At 64.2% G+C, this 18,072-nt stretch overlaps 3 protein-coding genes across 3 annotated transcripts; 1 reads left to right on the plus strand and 2 right to left on the minus strand.

Moving 5' to 3' along the window:
• Positions 1-2,047: 2,047 nt before the first annotated feature.
• On the minus strand, positions 2,048-3,843 carry EMIHUDRAFT_469682 (hypothetical protein; the record flags this gene model as incomplete). Its single annotated transcript, XM_005774417.1, has 4 exons — positions 3,728-3,843; positions 3,274-3,657; positions 2,797-3,195; positions 2,048-2,707 (listed from the first exon to the last, which is right to left on the minus strand). Exons 1-4 carry the CDS (start codon positions 3,821-3,823, stop codon positions 2,048-2,050), a joined length of 1,539 nt encoding a protein of 512 aa, XP_005774474.1. The 5' UTR covers positions 3,824-3,843.
• Positions 3,844-6,337: 2,494 nt separating this feature from the next.
• EMIHUDRAFT_444320 (hypothetical protein) lies at positions 6,338-7,479 on the minus strand. Its single transcript, XM_005774418.1, is given in 2 exon segments — positions 6,338-6,432; positions 6,445-7,479. 1 exon segment carries the CDS (start codon positions 7,461-7,463, stop codon positions 6,627-6,629), a length of 837 nt encoding a protein of 278 aa, XP_005774475.1. The 5' UTR covers positions 7,464-7,479; the 3' UTR covers positions 6,338-6,432; positions 6,445-6,626.
• A 249-nt stretch (positions 7,480-7,728) lies between these two features.
• EMIHUDRAFT_368467 (hypothetical protein) lies at positions 7,729-8,197 on the plus strand (the record flags this gene model as incomplete). Its single annotated transcript, XM_005774419.1, has 2 exons — positions 7,729-7,901; positions 7,935-8,197. Coding segments are annotated over exons 1-2 (160 nt in total), but the record flags the coding sequence as incomplete, so codon positions are not given.
• Between the last annotated feature and the right edge of the window lie 9,875 nt (positions 8,198-18,072).

Raw genomic sequence — 18,072 nt, forward strand, 5'->3', positions numbered from 1 at the left:
AAATTTGAAAATATTTTTCTTCCCGGGCGTGAGGAGGGGGTTGTATTATTTTGGCTGCCCGGTCTTCTAAAAGGGGGGTGGAGGGAACGCCCCAAAAGGGTGGGGATTTCTCGATGCGGATTCAATGGGGAATATCCCCCGCCGTATATCCAATGATCTCTTTCGTCCATGTTAGTCCCCTCAGGGGGGGGGGGTTTTGGTAATTTAAAAAATGGCGCCGGTCCCCCCCCCCGCCCAAAAAACACCACCATCACCACCACCACCAACACCACACACGCCGAGGTTGGCGTACTCTGGTTTTAGGCCTCAGTCAGTTTGCCGTGGGGTCATGGCCTTTCTCTCCCACCCAGAGGGGTCGCCCCCGATACCCCCCCCCCCCTCCCTCTCCCTCTCTCTCTCTCTCTCTCTCTCTCTCTCTCTCTCTCTCTCTCTCTCTCTCTCTCTCTCTCTCTCTCTCTCTCTCTCTCTCTCTCTCTCTCTCTCTCTGTGTGTGTGTGTGTGTGTGTGTGTGTGTGTGTGTGTGTGTGGAGAAGCGCTTACCTGACCCTACCGCGCCTCATGCTCAGGCGGACTCGCCGCTGAACTGCGATTGCGGCAACCTGATACGGAACGGCGACATGCGAGGGTGCGAGATATGGGGAGATATGGGGAGATATGGGGAGATATGGGGAGATATGGGGAGATATGGGGCGACATGCGAGGGTGCGCCGCGCCCGAGAGAAGAAGTTCACAACGAAGGGCGGACGCGCACGCACGACTCACACGGCAGACACGGCGCAGGCGACGGCTTCCTTAGAAGTCGTCGTCCTCGCCACTACAGTAGCCCCAGGCCAACAGACCCGGCACACACTTCTTTTCCGCGGCGCTCCTCCTTGACACACACACAACCACGACCCCCGGGCAAAAGGTCACGCACACGATTGGAGAACAGACAGGCAGCGACCACAGTCGGAAGGCACACACTGGCTCCCAGGAGGGCGATCGTGACTACGCCGTCCACTGCGTGTGAGCTCCTCATTTCACCGGGCCTTGTCATTGAGAGTTCACACTCAGTAGATTTCATCGGTGCCCCGTCGCGTGGCTCGCAGGTACCGCTCGATGGCTCGCATGTACACTGCGCTGCACGCCTCGCAGCCGAGACCGCCTTGAGGCCATGGATTGGGCTGGCGGCTGCAGTTTGCGTATCAGTGGGGAGGGTTCGTCATGTGATGTCGAGCCAGCGCCGGCATCAGTGTGCTGCGCAATTTCGTCCTGTGCTTGTCCGTTCTTGAGAGAGATGCACAAATAAACAAGTAAAAGTGAAAAACGGACCCGTGCTCCGAGAAACCCCACTCGCTTGCTTTTTTTCGCTCCAATCCTGCGGATCTTCATAGTAGACCGGAGGGCTACGAAGCCTTCACACTCCAAGGGGCTGGATAAACCCTCCGGATCAGGGATCTTCATGACAAGCGTTTAAAATTTCTTTTTTTCGGATTGTTCGCAACAAGGTGTGAATAACAGCTTTATGATAGGGTTACTACGACGTACTATGCGGCAATCGACTGGGGGGCAGCCCCCCGGCCGCGCACATCCCGCGATGGCCACCGAGAACGAGAAGTACTAGATGAGGCCGCGGCTCGCTGCACGCTGGCCAACACTGCAGGGCAGTCTGCCGATCACGGGTGATGGCTTCCACCCTGTCGGTACGGCCACGCGTCGCGCGCCGGGCGTGCAGGGTGGGTACTGGGCCCCCGACGGTGACGACGTGTTGAATCTGTTGGTATTGCTAAAAGTTGTCACACTTCGCACCACGCACACAATACACGCACATATCGCGTTCGCGTCCACGGATCTCACTTCTCACCTCCCAACATAAGCATCGAGTGTAGATCGGGGAGAGAGGTGACGACTCGAGGCCACAAAGAGAGACACCAGACTTGGTGAAACCGAATGAGTCCAGACTGACTCACGAGTGAATGTGAGAAAGTAGAATGAGAGAGGCGGGCGCGATGCGCTCACCTACATCACAGGTGTTCGCGTGTGTGCGCCGCACTTGTCGGAGCGATGATTACGACCCCACACGAGGCTCGGTCGGGGCCGGGGACGGCGGCACCGGGAGGGCGGACAACGATTGGTACAGTGCGGCGATATCTCCCTGCAGCGCCATCTGTCGTTGCTGGAGCTTGCAAGGCGGCGTCTGCGGCCCGCCGCGCGGCTTCGGTCGCCGGTGCGAGCCGCGGCCGCGGCCCTTTGCCTTGCCAGACTTGCGCCTGCCCTTTGCCTTGCCAGACTTGCGCCTGCCCTTTGCCTTGCCAAACTTGGGGTTGTTGCGGCAGCGCATGGCCTTGCGCCGGCACTTGCACCCGCACCCCGACCGCTCGGCGTCCAGCTTCGCCCGCTGTATCTTGGTGAGCAAGATCGCGGCCATCGCCTTGTCGCACACGGCGAGATAGTACTCGCGTGATGCAGCGTCGGCCTGCCCCGCGTCCGCGCCCGCGCCAAGGGGCTTGGGCGCCACGGGCGCAATGCCGCCGGAGGTGGGGGCTCCCGGCGACGGCGACTTCTTGCCGTCGGCGGGCGTAGCCTGGTAGACGACGCCCTCGCCCAGCCGGCGGACTTCGGCCTCGACGCCGACCACGTAGGCCGGTCCGGAGCCGCTGCGGGCCGACGCGGGCCCGCTCTTCCCCACCGCCTTCGGCGTGGGCAGGCCCGGGTGGCAGGCGGTGTCCTGCAAAGCGCGATAGGGGCACACGGGAAGGGAGATTATTACGGTGGGAGAGCGAGGAGTGCCAGGAGAGAATGCTGCGGCGCGCTCACCACCGCTGGGTCGGGCGTGTTGGAAACGGTCTTGGCCGGCTTCTCGACCTCCTTGGCAGCCTCCTCGGCGACGGCCTCCTTGGCGACGGGCGCCTCCTCGGCGACTGCCTCCGCGGCGGCGGACTCCTCGGCGGCGGACTTGGCGGCGGCCTCCTTGGCGGCGGCCTCCTCGGCGGCGGTGGCGGCCTCCTCGGCGGCGGCCTTGTCGGCGGACTCCTTGGCGGACTCCTCGGCGACGACGGCCTCCTCGGCGGCGGACTCCTCGGTGGCGGCCTCCTCGGACTCCTCCTCGGTGGCGGACTTAGCGGCGGCCTCCTCGGTGGCCGACTCGGCGTCCTCCTCGGCGGCGGCGGACTTGGCGGCGAACTCCTCGGCGGCGGTGGACTTGATGCCGAACGCCTGGGTGAGGGAGAATACGCAAGTGTTCGGAGACAGGAAGACCGTAAGGATGATGACAATCCGGGCGTGCACACTCACCTCGGCCGCGAGGTGCGAAGGTGGCAACGACAAGTAGATCTCGTCCACATCGCCGTCGGGCTTGGCCGTGTTCACTGCGGGCTTGGGCTCGGTCTTGACGTCGTCCTCCTTCACGACGACGTCATTAAGCGACGCGGGCTCGCTCTCGGGCGAGATGCCGTCGGCTTTGCCTCCGGCAGAGTCGATGACGGACGAGAGCGGCGACAGAGGTGGCAGATCGTCGACGAACGTGAGGCGCCGCGAGGCCTCGGCGCAGGAGTCGAGCGAAGCGAGCTCGCCCTTGGACTGGATGCCGTCCTCGAGCGAAGCGGGCTCGCCCTTGGACTGGATGCCGGCGGCCTCGCCTCCGGCAGCGTTGAAGGTCGTGTTGCCCGCCAGCGACGCCTGTGGCAGCCAGAAGGCGAGAGGGTAAGTCTTGCAGGTATCGTGGGAGCGCAGTGTTACTCCGCGGCGCCTGCTTGTCGGCATGCGGCGGCGGCGGAGGAGAGAGCTTGATAACGAGCCGGCTACCGGCGGCCGGCACGAACTCGAGTTTGAGCTTGTCGAACATAGGCGGTCGAATGAGTTCCTATGGAGGATAGTAAGACGGGAAGTGAAGTACGCCCCTCCGGGATCCCGACCATGTGAAAGAGGGTCAAACCCTATTCCGGAGATTTCTGGGGGTATATGGGGTGTATGGGGGTACACAGGGGTACATGGGGTATGTACATGGGGTATGAGAAAATTTCGGCAATTTCACACATCTCGGCAAATCTCACACATCTCCGATCCCCCTTCCCCCCCCGTCCCCCCCCCCCCCCCACACCCCTCCGCCCCGCCAGTCCCCAAGTCTCGCCAAAAGGCCTAAGAAATCGCTTGACCGCATCAGGTTCGCATCTCTCTGTGGGGAGAGGACCAACGCAGCTTCTGATGACTGTTGGGACGAGCAGCCGGAGAAGCCGACGCGCCTACGGGCAGCACGCCGCGGCATTAGCGTCGCGAGGAGGCCGCCGGTTCGCGCTCTCGCGTCGTGCACGGCGCTAAGACTGCAGCCGGGCGGCGACTGGCGAGCGAGCAACAGTGTCGCTCTCGCCGGAAGAGAAGGAGGGCGGTCCGGCGCGGGCTCATGGGAAGCACGGGCGGGGAATCGGCAGCAGCGGACGCGTCTAGCAGCTCCTTGATGGCGGCGCACCTGCATGCGGGAGGGGTAGGCGGTGCGAGGCCGTTCGGCAGCAAGCGAAGCGCATCGCATGGTCGGGGTGGTGAGGGGGCAGCGGGTTCGGTGAGCGGTAGGCGTTGCCGGGGTCCAGGCGTGCAGCTCGCGGCGGCCATCTGTTATGTGATGCGGCAGGGCGAGCGCGAGCGGAAGCGGAAAGTTCATGGCTTGCCTGGCAGAAGGCCGTCGGGGACGAATGAGGCGGGTTGAAGGGGGGACGAGAGATTACGCTGATTTCAGACGGAAAAGAATTTTACAATGCGGTCGCACGACACGATTCACGCGACACAGGCGAGGCGCGGGCGACGGCTTCCTCAGAAGCCGTCGCCCGCACCACAGTGGAGCAGTCACACCACTCCCTCTCTCTCCGGCGCCCACCCACTCCCCACCCCGACATCCCCACCCCACCCCACAACCCCGCCCCACCCCGACCCGAGCGAGCAAGCAGACGGAAAAGAATTTATGTTGCAAGGCCTCCCGACCGCGTCGAACTCATCGGCGCGGGTTCTCTCGGCTACGGGACCGGCCCCAGCTTCGGCTGAGGGCTGACAAGCTGCCGAGCCCAAATCATTGACATTGTGATAGTCGTGATTTCTTGTTGGTTTTCAAAAATCTCTCTCTACAACCCATGTGGAGAGAGAGAGAGAACACACACACCCATGTGGTCCCTCCTCTCAGATTTCAACACAAAAGAAATCGACTCCCGAACGACCGCGCCCGAGTCGTACTCTGGCGACTCACATTGAGAGAGAGAGGGAGGGAGGGGGGGAGGGAGGGAGGGAGGGAGAGAGAGAGAGAGAGAGAGAGAGAGAGAGAGAGAGAGAGAGAGAGAGAGAGAGAGAGAGAGAGAGAGAGAGAGAGAGAGAGAGAGTGGTGGCGCCCTCGGCAGCGGGGCAGCGCCGCGCCGCGCAAAACTTGCGCGACCAACTTGCGACCTCTGTCCCTCGTATTCACCCCAGATTTTGCCCTATCCCGGCTCACCAGGTACCGCGAGCGGCGAGCCGCGCCAAGTTTGCTCCATTTCCGACAAGTTCATCCCGCCCGAACGCCGATCTTCGGCCGTCAAGAGGCCCAGCGCAGGACGGGGCCTCGGACCGGCCAGGTGTGGATTCTCCACGGCGCTGCGGTGTATCTGCGCGCCCATGGCGCGTTCAGGGGTGCGCCTGAGGCGTGTAGACTGCGGGGCGCCGCGATAGCGCGGCGCCGACGATTGTGTCGCTCACTGTCACACCGTCGACACGGTCACAGTGTGTGTGCAGTGCGTCCACTCCGGCGACCGTGACGCCGTCGGTTCTCGCCTATATCGGCTAGTGTGGAGCTCTCAGTGCGGTTGCGTGTTGTATAAGTGATGCTGCACTAGGCGGCCCGTTTTTAGCAAAAATCAGATACCACATCGCGCGTGATCATCGAAAAACCGCATGTTCGCCCGTCTTGGACCTCTTCGTACGGCTCCGAAAAACCGCTCCTTAACGACGACTACGCGGCCCGGCGGTCGATCTGCGCCTTCTCAGCGGTGGAGGGGATGTGGGAGGTACGTGCGGACCGCGTGGTGCTGCGATGGCTTGACGAGTGCGACTCCCAGCGTCGACTTTTCGACCCCACGGAGCCTCTGCTGCTCCGGGGGGAGGGGGTCTGCAAATCACCCGGCCGAACTTCAGAGTCGCGGTGCTCCTCAAATACCGCTCAAACGCCCACGATGTTGTGGAGGGGACCTATGCTGATGATCCTGGCCCGATTGGTTCGCTCAGAAAGCTTCTGGGTGGTCGTTAAGGCTCGGCTCCCCGCACACCGGCCCGGAGTTTGGGTATAGAGCCGTACCCCCTAGACCGTCAAGTCGGAGCCAGTCTGCGGCGACCACAGCGCTCAGAAAGATACATGGCGAGCTTTTCAGAGTCAAGCGATTGCGCGAAATCCCACACTGGTGGATTTTGGGGCGCTGTGGGCCCCCTATCACAAGGCACCGCCTAGGGCACCGCCCGCGCTCTCGCAAGTCGCATACTCTAGTGGGGCGCCGCCCTGAACAAAGGCCGTCGCGTGCTAGGCCCGGGTGGACCAGAGCGGACCAGTCGGCCTCCTCCCCCGCGCCCTCCCGCCGCTCCCCTCTTTCCGGCAGAGTGGCGCGGCTCTGCGGCGCGACGGCCGCCCTCGCGCCGGACGGCTAGCCAGACGAAACCATGACGTAGGCCGCGCGCACCAGTTTGTCGTTACACGTGAAGCCGGGCTGCATCTCCTCGCAGACGAGGCCCTCGGCGTACTCCTCGCTCGGCACCTGCTGGATCGCCATGTGCAGGTTGTAGTCGAACTCTTGGCCGACCGTCTCGATCTTTTGGACGCCGAGCCCCTCGAGCGCCGCCATCAGCGAGGCGTGGAGCTCGAGGTAGCGCCCGTTGGCGAGCTCCTGCGCCTCGTCGTCGGCCTTGATGGAGCCGCGCGCGCGGTCGAAGTTGTCCATCATGGGCAGCAGCTCGTTGACCACCTTGATCTTTGCATCGGTCCGGATGTCGGCGACCTGAGACTTGTGGCGCGACTGGAAGTTTTCGAGGTCGGTCTGCAGCCGCTGCCGCTGCGAGGACCACTCCTCGCGCTTGGAGTCCGCCTCGCCCTTGAGCGCCGCCGTGTCCTCCTCCACCTTGGACAGCTCCGCCTCGAGCACCTTCAGCTTTTGCTTGAGAAACGCGGGGCTGCTCAGCAGGTCCTCCTCCTCCTCCTCCTCCTCCTCCTCCTCCTCCGCCACTACCTCCGCCGCCGCCTCCGCTGGCTCGGCGCCCGCCGCGTCTCGCGTCGACGCCTCGGATGCGCCCTCCCCAGCCGCAGGCCCATCCACGCCGGTGCCGTCCGCAGCGGCGCCATCGGCCTCAAGCATGACGGCCGCGCAGACCCGCGCTGCGCGAAGCGGCGAAAGCAGCAGCGCCGGCGGCCCGGCCGCGTGCCCGGGCGTCCTCAGCGGGGCGCCGGCGAGGGCGAGCGCGAGGGTGGCTGGAGATAAGAGGAGCATTGCACGACGAGCGCGTCGAGTAAGAAAACCCGGCCGCACTGCTTTCAGACGCGTACGCCAATTTCCCCTAACCTGCGCAAATCGTGCAACTCGTGATACCCGAGGAGTCTGGAGCTTCAGCTGGCGAACCATCATGCCGCTCTCGGCACAGAAGCAGCGCGAGCGCCGCGCCGCGCAGCGCGCTGCCGAGGCTCAGGACGCGGCTCGCGGGCAGCGCAACCGCCCGGCGCCGAGCCGGTGCTAGGCCGCCTCCGCTGCGCCTGCTTCCTTGCGCGCCGCTGGACGTCGGCCGAGAAGACCGCTTCCCTCTGGGGACCCGACTCCGCGGAGATCGCGCGCGCGTCGTGAGTGGCGGCGCGCGCGCGATCTCCGTTCCCGGGCACGCCGGTCGCAGTGGCATGGGCTCCCAGGCTCAAAAGCGCTCCCGTCAACAGCGAGCGAGCGCCGCCGCTGCTCCTCCTCCCGCCGCCGCTGCTCCTCCTCCCGCCGCCGCTCACCGAGACCCGCCGCCGCCGCCGCCGCCGCCGCCGCCGCCTCGCGCCTCGCCTCCGTCACCGCCGCCCTCCATCTCGCAGCGGCGCGTCCCTCTGATGGCGCGGGCGCCTCGCTCACCGGCGCCTCGCCGCCGCCCCCCCCCCCTTCTCGCGCCGCTCCGCTCGTGGCCGCCGCCTCCCCTGTCAATCCCGCCGCCTCCCCTGTCATCCCGCCGCCCGCACCACCGCCGCCACCGCCTCGCGCCTCGCCGCCGCCGCCACCGACCGCCCTCCCCTGCGCCGCTGAGAGCGCGGTGCAGGGGGTGAGCCCCCGCTGCGCAGCCTCACCGTAGTGCACTGCGCTCTCCGCGCCCCTGACGATTAGTGAGGAGGTGGTGTTGCACAGCATGGAGCTCGGCGAGCGTTTAGCGAGCCCCTCAGCTAGTAGAGGGAAGAAGGGAGCGAGGGGCGTACGGGCGTTTCGTTCTAAATTTTGATGCACGATGAGAAACCAGCGACGGGGCAGGTTGCGTTCGTTTGTCACTCGCCATGCGCGTCCTTGGCTGACCCTCCAAAACTCCCTCCCCGCCGTTCGCGGCTCGGCTTGCGTATGCGGATGGGAGCTTCGAGGACATGCAGGCGTCCCACCCCCTCCGGCCATCCCCCCGGCTCCCAAGCGCGCGGCCGCGACGCGCTGCGCACCCTCTTCCGCGCTGGACCCGCTCTCGGCATGGCCGTCGTCCGCCGAGATCACCTCCTCTTCGCGCCGCAGGTGCACAACCAAGGGCTGGCCACCTCCGTATCCATCATGGTGAAGCCAATGGGCCAAAAAGGGAGAGCGCTCCCCTCCCAGGTGGCCGGAGGGTACACCTCGGGTCGGCGTGCTGGGGGGGGCGCCGGTGCGCAAGCCCACTTTCCGGGCGACCCCGAGGGGGAGGAGGCCGGGCGAGTGGCAGCAACTCACTGTTAGTGTCCCGGGCCGCTGCGGCGCCGTTTATACGGCCCCTCGTGATGTCTTTCCGATTTTGCATTGTGAGTCGTCCTCTGGCCAGCCGAGGGGCACCAGAACGGCATGTGTACTGGTGCTGGCTGCGGGTGCGGAACGGGCTTTTTTTAACTCGCAACCAACTATACTATACAAGGACACCCTCGGGGGGGACACTCGGCGCATGTGCGTCACGTCAGGGTGGAGTTGGCAGTGGCCGAGCGTCGTCTCCCAATCGACTCGCAGCGCGGAGTCGAGGGGTGAAGCGCGTCGCGCTGCGACACTCGAGAGCCGGCGGGATAGCCGTGGGGCGCGGCCGACTTTGATGTCCTCGAAGGTCCGGTGCTCATTCGTCCTCTGAGACCCACGCGGACAGGAAAGGGGCGAGAACGCGGCCATTCTCCATTGACAATCTAACGCAACCTACATGTAGCCCGTTCCACACAGTGTGAGAGGACTAGCACTCACCGCCCGCACACTGCCGCCCATCCCTCCAAACGGGCTTCTTGGGTGGAAAGAGATGCCACCGGCGGCTTCCCCGGTTACTCAAAACGGTCTGGTTTTCTCTTCGTTCTCGAGGTTGATATCCTTTTTCCGCGTTGGGTAGCGAGGATTGGTGTGACGCGATCCACGCAGGCGTGGTTTCTGGCGGCCGACCGTCAGTGCACGGAGTTGCCACTTCTCCGACTGCCCCGGCTAGTTCACGAGTTTCGCGGGTGTGACCCCATGCCGCATGGGTGACGCATGCCGAGACCTCGCCAACCGCGTTGCAACTTGGGCAGGGGGTTGCGGCTTGCGCCCTGTGTGCGGTTCACCAATATGCTTTCCCGCGCGCGTTCGCCGCCCCGCGGTCCGCGGAGAGCGCAAGAACCGAGCAATCGTGTTCAGAGTGCCCCCCACACCTCGCACGAGCCAGTGCCAAAAGTCGACTAACGTTGCCTGATGAAAAGGCACGATCCGTGGAACGAGGTGAATTACCACTGTCCACGGTTCTTGAGGTTGCGTTTGACGGTATCGTACGCAAGCTGCTGCTTGGCCCAGCTTTCCGCGCAGGTAGCATTGGTGACGCTGGTTGCTTTCTGCCCCAGATGTGTGTATGCGCGCTTCACACGGCTCTTGTCGGCGTCCTGAGGGATCCGAAGGACCTCACATGCCCGTGCAAATGACTTCTCGTCACCAGATTTCGTCAAACCATCCAGGACAGGGGATCGTCACCGGGAAATATCCAGGCCATGTGCACCGGAAGAAGCAACCATCTGAAAGAAACTACGCCGAAGGGCAAGTTGCACAGTGCGGTAAACCAATTCATGGCGAGTGTGAATTCCGCACTCTCTGATGTAAGAATGCAGTGGGTGCCGCGGTTGGTGATCTTGAAGTCCCCCATAACCTGTACCTGAGCGAGGGACGTTCGCCAGTCCGCCGATGGCCCTGCGGAACGGCGATTCAAGTGTGAGGGAGCGTGCTTGCTGGTGTGCTCAAGGCGCTGGTGTGGGCAATCATGAGGTTGCTACGGTCACTATGATGGGCACGGTGAATGTGATGCTCGATCTTATTTCTCTGTGACTGCATGTGCATGCACATGTAGCATGCGCATGTGCAGCGCATGTGCATGTGCATGTCTGAATGGCGTGTGTCTCGCGCCTTGCGGGGGGGGAGCGGAAAGGAGGAACCTCTTCCCAAGAGCACCACTCTTGGAGCGCCGCCACTACCACCCAGAGCGCTGCAAGCAGCGCCGGGCAATGACGGCTTACCGCCCACCCAGCCCCCCCTCGGCACACCCCGGCAGCCAATGTGTGACGGCTCGAACCCGCTAAGCCATCCCGCAAGCGGGATAGCCCGCCACTCGAACCCGCAAGCGGGCGTACGAGCCGCGAGCGGCTCGCACTCGTGACACGCAGGCGTCCGACAGACGGCGCCGGGGCTAGGCGACCGAAGAGGAACTACGGCAAGAACCGCACACCACCCGCTGACGAGCGCTCGCGGAACTGGTCCGCGGCGCCCGCCAGGGGCGTGCGCGAGACAGGGCTCGGAGCCCTTTTCTGTAAGCAGGGATTCCCTCCCGGCGGGGGTTGTGGCGGAGAGCCGGCATGGGAATCGCCGGCCCCCACCCAGGGGGTGCCCCTGCCAGGCGCCGCAAGCGGTGCCCGACAGGGGCGGGTGCCCCCACCCCGAGGGGTGGGGGCGGGGGCGGGGCCCAAAGTGATTCGGCCTATCGCCTCGGCAAGGTCCTCGGTGCGATTCTCCACGGTGTCGTCGAGCGAAAGCGCGGTAGCCGCGGAGGTGATGACGTCGACATCGGTGGAATCGGCTGGGTCAACGTCAATGTCGATAGCTCTTTCACGCCGGATCCCCTTGTTGTCTCCGATGTGTCGCGCCTGCGCGCTCGGCGTGTATGAAATCCATATCACCCCCTGCTCCACGATGGGGGCTTTAGGCGACGAGGGCGGGGCGCTAGGCGGCGGTTCGTTTTCGGGGGAGTCGGGTGGGTCATCGGCGTAGCTAGAGGCCCCATCACCGATGTCGTCGAGTGGGATGGTTGTACCTCCTCCGTTAATACCCACGTCGTCGCCCACGGTGCTGCTCTCCCCGTCGTCTGCGTCTGTTGGGATGGCATGTCTGAATGTGGCACGCCCCCGCCCGGGCCGCCGCGGGGCGCGTCCATCCATGCAGCCCGTGATGAGCATGTGCATGACACTCGCTCTAGCCTCGCTTTATCTTTTTACCTCGAGGTACGTACTTTTAGCTTACTGGGAGACAAGGGAGAGGGGGTTGTGCTCTCTAGGCCCCTAAGGGCCCTACGCGCGGCGTGAGAGCTTGGAAGCGAGCTTTGCATGGCGATCGAGGGTGCTCCGTGCCGCGAGGACGTGCTGTGCACCCGCATGCTCGCCTTCCAAGCGCTCTGCGCGGCGGCCACCTTTGCAGTCCGATTCGGCCTCGCGGGGCTCTTCTTTCTACTCTCGGTGGTGCGATGATTTGTGTGTGTGTGTGAATTTTAGTGCACACACACATGGTACACTCATACAATGAATTGACATCTCCCATGAGGGCGAGTTAAGGCTAGCAGTAGGCAGCTAGCCTGTGAGGAGAGCGTCCATAGACACCTCACATGACCCCACACACGGTCTCGCCCATGCCTTGCGGCTGGCGGCGAGATTGCTAGATTCTTGGTCGTCTCTATCCCCCCCCCCCCCCTCTGCTATCTCTCTCTATGTTGCGGGTGATGCCGTTCTCTTGTTCGGCCTGCGGAGTGCGGTGCTCCCCCCTTCTCTACTACTCTCAGGCCAGGCTTGCAAGGGTCGCGCGGAGCATAATGCGCTCGTTCTGGCTGCGATGGGCTCGCCGGAGCGCCTTCAGCGTGCCATCGTCCAAGCCTGCAGCCGGGACCAGCGCAACTACGGCACCCGAGGCTTCCGCCTGCAAGACCATGCTCTGCGCCGGCGCGGGGAGAACAGCGCCCAGTCCGAATGAACAGACGACGTGCTGCTCGATGGCATCCTCGCTCAAGCGGTCGCCACCAAAAGCCTCGTCACCAAGCGACCGAACCTTCTCGATGCTCCTGTTGAGGAAGCCCGCCCCCCCACGTTTCCGGACGGCGATGACAGACCGCCGCATCTCTCGCACCTCGGCGGGCGCCGGCTGCATCCGGAGCGCGAGGGCGCCGTCCAACACGAGCGCAAACACCCTCTCCTGCCCCCTCTCGTCGTACTCGGCCTGGAGCTCAAAAGCCTCCGTCTCGGCGAGAGCTTGATGCTGCGCGCACCCGAGGAGCGCGGCCACCGCCGCATCTGGCAGGTCGAGCACGGCAGCGAGGCGTCGCTCGCAGCCGGGGTCGCCCGCAATCGACGCAGCCACTTGCAACCCGTTGAGCCGGCGCTCCTCAGCCAGCGGAGCCCGGCCGGGATGTGCCTCGAGGACGCAGTCCTCGGCAATCTGTAGCGCCTCGTCGAGCGTAGAGGAAGGAGCGGGCAGCAGCTTTGCCACGGGCATGCGCTGGAAGGTCTTGAGGACTCTGTTGGACAAGCGGCACAGCTGGAGCCGCAGCTTGACGCCCCCGCCCTGTTTCTCGCCCTCTGTGGCTGCAAGGCGCACGAGCTGCTCAAAGGCCTCGCCCGCCCGCGAGTCAAACTGCGTGACCGCGAGGAAATCGATCACCATGACGACCGCCGACGATGGAGGACCGCGGTCAGTTTCAGGACTGGCGGTCGCTGGGGCTCCAGCGGAGGTCCTCGACTCGCGACCTGCGTCAAGGGCCAACTTGCAGCTGCTCCTCCACGCCACCTGGATGCGGCGTGCCTGGCGGTCCTGATTGGTGGCCTGCCGCGCCATTTCTGATAGCCTCACGCTGAGGATCGCCTGCAGCTCGTTGCCGACCGCAAAGTAGATCGGGCCGCAGAGCTTGGCGAGAACGATGCGCTTCGACACCTTGCGCAACGCCGCCACCTCACACGGCGGGCGGTATGCAGGAGACCGATAAAGCGCGCAATCGGCAATCGCGGTGGTGACCCCGCGCTTCGAGTCTCGGTACACCATGATGCAGATCATGGACCCCGTGCCTATATTCAAACCTCTTGCTGATGCGACGAGAGACTCCTCGCACCAGGATGCAGCTCATCACGATCTCTGTTTTGCCGGCGAATATGTTGAGGAGCAACGCATGCGGCGCGAGATCGGGGACAAACTGGCAAGCGAGGTAGACGAAGACCTATGCCAGTCACAGAGAGAGCGTAATGAAACGGCCGCGATGCAAAATAGAGAGTGCCGGGTGACAGAACGCCATGAGAACAACGACGAACGTGTCCGATAGCGGCTGCCTATTCCCATGGACAGCAACAAGCTTGACGAGACGCCGTCCACAGCGCGCCCTTTCCAGAAACTCCGGCAGCTGCGGCCTTGCGGTGGGGGCGATTGCGAAGGGGTAAAAGAAGCCCCAACCGATGAGGAGGAAAATCGCTGCAACGTAGAACTCGGGAACGTACCTATACGCAGCAGAAGGCGTGAACACAGCGTCTTCACATGTTCGGGTGTGCAGAGCGGGCGGGCGCGGCGCCCCGCGACCGGCACGCTGAACGCGAAGACCAGCAGCACAAGCGCCCCTGCCACCAAGGCCGACAGCCGGTGGCTGCCGCCGTTCTTACGAGCGAGGACGCTCGAGCCGAGCTGCGCATACACGTGGGTGCCGCCGACGAAGGATAGCAGCACCTGCTCACAGTGGTGTAGTGTGCGCCGTTTGCACACATGGCGGAGTGGGGAGAGCGGCACACACCGAGAGCAGCCCGATGTGCTCCAGCTCGCGATTGGCGTCGAAGGCGTCCTCGGGCATGGGGTCGCATGCGGGCGGCTCGCCGAACGACTTGAGTATGCCCTCGTAGTTGGCCATGCAGTCGAGGAACGAGACGATGGCGACCGTGACGACGAGGTTGGCGACCTCGAAGAAGCTGTCGCTGTCCGACAGGTACAGCTCCGCGCCGACAGTGGTCAAATACTCGCGAGGGCTGACAGTCGGCGACCGCGGGGTCAGCCAGCGGTACTCATCGTATGAGATGCGGCCGTCGCCATTGTAGTCCGCGTCCCGCAGCTCCGTCGCTCCCGCCGCGCCGGCGATCCCCACCAACGCCCAAAAGACGGCGATCGGAGCCAGCATACAGCACGGGCCCCAGAGGGGGGACATCCGCTTTGCGCGAGGGTAGCGCCGCGCCAGCCGCGCCGGCGCCTTGAGGATGAAGACGACCGTTGCCAGCGCCGCGCACAGCTGGCCGACGCAGTACCTGTTCTCAGTCTGAGAGTGAGTAGACGCCCTCCACAGCTTGTACGGCGGAGCTGACCGCGGCGCACGGCGAGAAGAAGCCCGGCACCCAATGGATGGGCCAGAGGTACTGAAAGGGTACGCGGCTGGCGTGCGCCAGGCCGCCGCGGATGGCGAGGAGGCCGATGGAGGCGAGCAACCCAGAGATGACGGGAGGCGGCAGCAGCTTGACAAGCGTGCCCAGCTTCATTCGACCGGCGAAGTAGAAGAAGCAGCCGGTAAAGAAGGCGGCCCACGAGATGGCGTGGAAGACGTGCAACTCGGCCTCGAACACCAAGGCCTAAGCTGGGAGAGAAGGGTGAAGAGGTGAGGCAGGTTCGGTGCAACTCGGCCTCGAACACCAAGGCCTAAGCTGGGAGAGAAGGGTGAAGAGGTGAGGCAGGTTCGAGGCGTACTGAGGAGCGCCTTGCGCGCCTTGTCCTCCTCCGACATCACGCCGTGTTCGTCGTCGCCAATGATACCATCGTCGTCGCCCATCGTGTGTGCGATGATGCGAGGCACCGTGAGCGCGAGCAGGACTGCCGGCACGTCCTGCGACGCCACGATCGCGTATTGGAGTCGTCCGAAGAGCGCCGAGACGACGATCGAGATGGAAGACGTGAATAAGAGCATCGTCATTCCCAGGCTCGTGGCCTCTGAGGCAGCCTCTCCGCTGACGAAGTTGAAGGGAGAAAAGTAAATGCTTGCCATGACCGCCAGGCATAGGATGCAGTTCAAACCGCCCACCAGGCCGCCCAATAAATTCGGCATAACTTCGCTCCGATCGGGAAAAGTCTCGCCGAGAGTTGGCCAGTACCCGCAGAGGAACCAGCGCTTCTTGTCGGACCCGCCGATGAGGCAGGCCAGCAGCTTTGCGCGAGCGCGAGACATCGGCGAGGTTGGCGGGCGCTCTACGACCTGCGCTCGCTCGCCCAGCATTGTGCCGCGGCGACACAAACGCTGAAATCTGCACCCCCTGAGGTTCGGAATTCTTTTCTCGAGGTTCTCGAGGTGGATATCCTTTGGCCGCGTTTGGTAGCGAGGATTGGTGTAATCCGAGCCACGGAGGCGTGTTTTCTGACGGCCGACCGTCAGTGCACGGAGTTGCCCCTTCTCCGAATTCTTTGGAATTCTTTTGGCATCATTAAAGTTTGTTCTTTTGTGTTGTTAGAATTTTAAAACAAAGCTCCTTCGCACGACACTGGGCACGGGACTGGCGCGCACTGGCACTAACATAGTGCAGCCCTAGCCAATTCTTGGTGGTCCAAGTCACCTCGTCGTACGTCGAGGTACTGGGCCCGCGTCCCCACTTGTCTCCGTGCAGCAAATTCGCCGCCTTCCCGGGGATCTCGCCGACCCCCTTCCCGAACCCACCGAACGACTCCAAGACTCGAACAGCAGCACAAGCTGAACGTCGGCAAGAGAATTTCACGACAAATGAAAAGCAAGGCGCGCGATGAGCGGACCGCCACTGCTGTACTTAAGGGGATACAAGAGGTCCAAACCAAAGGGGAACACTCGCACCAAGTCCAAGACAGGACGCCGAGGACAAAAGAATTTTACAACAAAACTCCCTCGCACGACACTGGGCACGGGACTGGCGCGCACTGGCACTAACACAGGTACACCACGGGAGCCGCCTAAGACAAAAAAAAAAAGAAGACCCAGAGGACTAATCTAACACAAGCAGTCTCGGACGCAAGTATCAGCAGCACCGTGAACAAGTCTCCACCGACAAGGAATCGGGGCCGAGGGAAAGGCCGAGGAAAATGACCAGAAAAGGGGCCGAAAACGAGAAGAGGAAAAGAGACGCCCTCGTGCATTGGACTGTGATGCTACCTTATCCGACGTCTCGGCAGGCGGAGCAGCCCTGTGATTACGGTCTGAAGCGCCCGGCACGGTTCGTAGCCCCACACGTATGGGGGCCTCTACTCCTGGTTATACGGCGGCGGCGGAGAGCGCGGCTGGAGCTGCGGCTGGGCGCCAAGGCGTCCGAATCAGCGTCCGAAACAACAACGAGCTCCAGCTCCCCATGGGTCGTACTTGATTGCGGTGACGCACGTGTCCGACTGCAGGCGGCGGCGGTCATCGCTCTCGTGCGGATGGTCGTGGCAGCAGGGCAGGTCGGGGTGTTCCGCGCAGGTGCTGCAGATGGCCGCCGTGGCGGCGGGCGGCAAGTGTTTGCTGTAGTCGGACGGGGTGGCGTCCGGTTCCAGGTGCCCGGACGTCGCCTCCGCCGAGAGGCTGCACGTCACAGGGCAGGTCATCTTCACTTCGTCCACGCAGGTCGTGTCGCAGGCCGAGTTGGTGGTGTTGCAGAGGCCAAAGCCTTTCGCTTGCTCGCACGTCGGGACAAAGCCGGCGTCACACGGCGCCGGAGCCGGGGCAAAGATGGGCCCGCGCGCTTTCGGATTGATCGCTGACTCACGCAAGTCGGAGGGCGCGGGCGCCGCCAGGGCGGCGACGGCGAGAGCGGCCAACATGTGTGTATGCCGCCGGGGTACAGCTCGTTTGGGGTACAGCTCTCCTCGGTCCTCGGCCGCCGAATTTGAAAAAAAGAATTACAGTTGGTGCTTAACTGAATTCCGCTCGCAGGCGCAGAGGCCGCCGCCGCCGCAGCAGACGTGGACGCAGGGGCAGGCGCAGAGGCTGCCGCCGCCGCGGGCGTGGATGCAGCAGGGGCAAGCGCCGCCGCAGCGGCAGCAGATGCCACTGCTGCAGCCGCCGCCGCCGCCGCCGCGGGGGATGCAGCAGCCGCAGCAGTGGGAGCAGCACCCGTGGGGGCAGCCACAGACGATGCCGCCGATGCCGTCGATGACGATGCAGCCGCCGCCGGCGGCGGCGTGGACGCCGCTGCCGCCGCAGCCGCCGCCGCAGGCCCACCCGCAGTGGCAGAACCCGCCGCCGCAGGAGACCCGCGGACATGGGGACCTGCGCGCGTTCGCCGGTGCGGGCTTCACGGGGTTCGGCCCCCCGCTCGATCCGGATCTGTCGTCGCGGGTCCTCGTCTGCGACGCGAACGCGCCGATGCGCGAGGCGGCCGAGCTGGACAAGAGCGACCAGATCCTCTGCACGCGGGACGAGTCCCACGGCTGGGTCGAGGTCAGCAACCCGGTGCGGGTGCGGGAGGTCGTGAGGAGCGGGGAGGCGCGCGACGACATGGAGGGCCGCGCCGTGTCGTGCGAATACCTCGAGGCTCACATCCAGAACATCGAGCGGGGCGGGCAAACCGAAGGCTCGCTCCTCGAGCAAGCGTTCGAAAAGGGCCTCATCCTCCACCACGACTGGCACGACGAGCGGCGGGCGCCCGAACGGACTCTCGAGGCCATCAACTACATCGCCACGAAGGTCGTGGAGGGCCGGACCGTA

This window comes from Emiliania huxleyi (genome assembly GCF_000372725.1).
Source record: "Emiliania huxleyi CCMP1516 unplaced genomic scaffold EMIHUscaffold_311, whole genome shotgun sequence".
Lineage (NCBI taxonomy): Eukaryota > Haptophyta > Isochrysidales > Noelaerhabdaceae > Emiliania > Emiliania huxleyi.

Coding starts and splice junctions, on each gene's coding strand:
- EMIHUDRAFT_444320 (XM_005774418.1), bottom strand. CDS start 7,463: ATGCTCCTCTTATCTCCAGCCACCCTCGCGCTCGCCCTCGCCGGCGCC.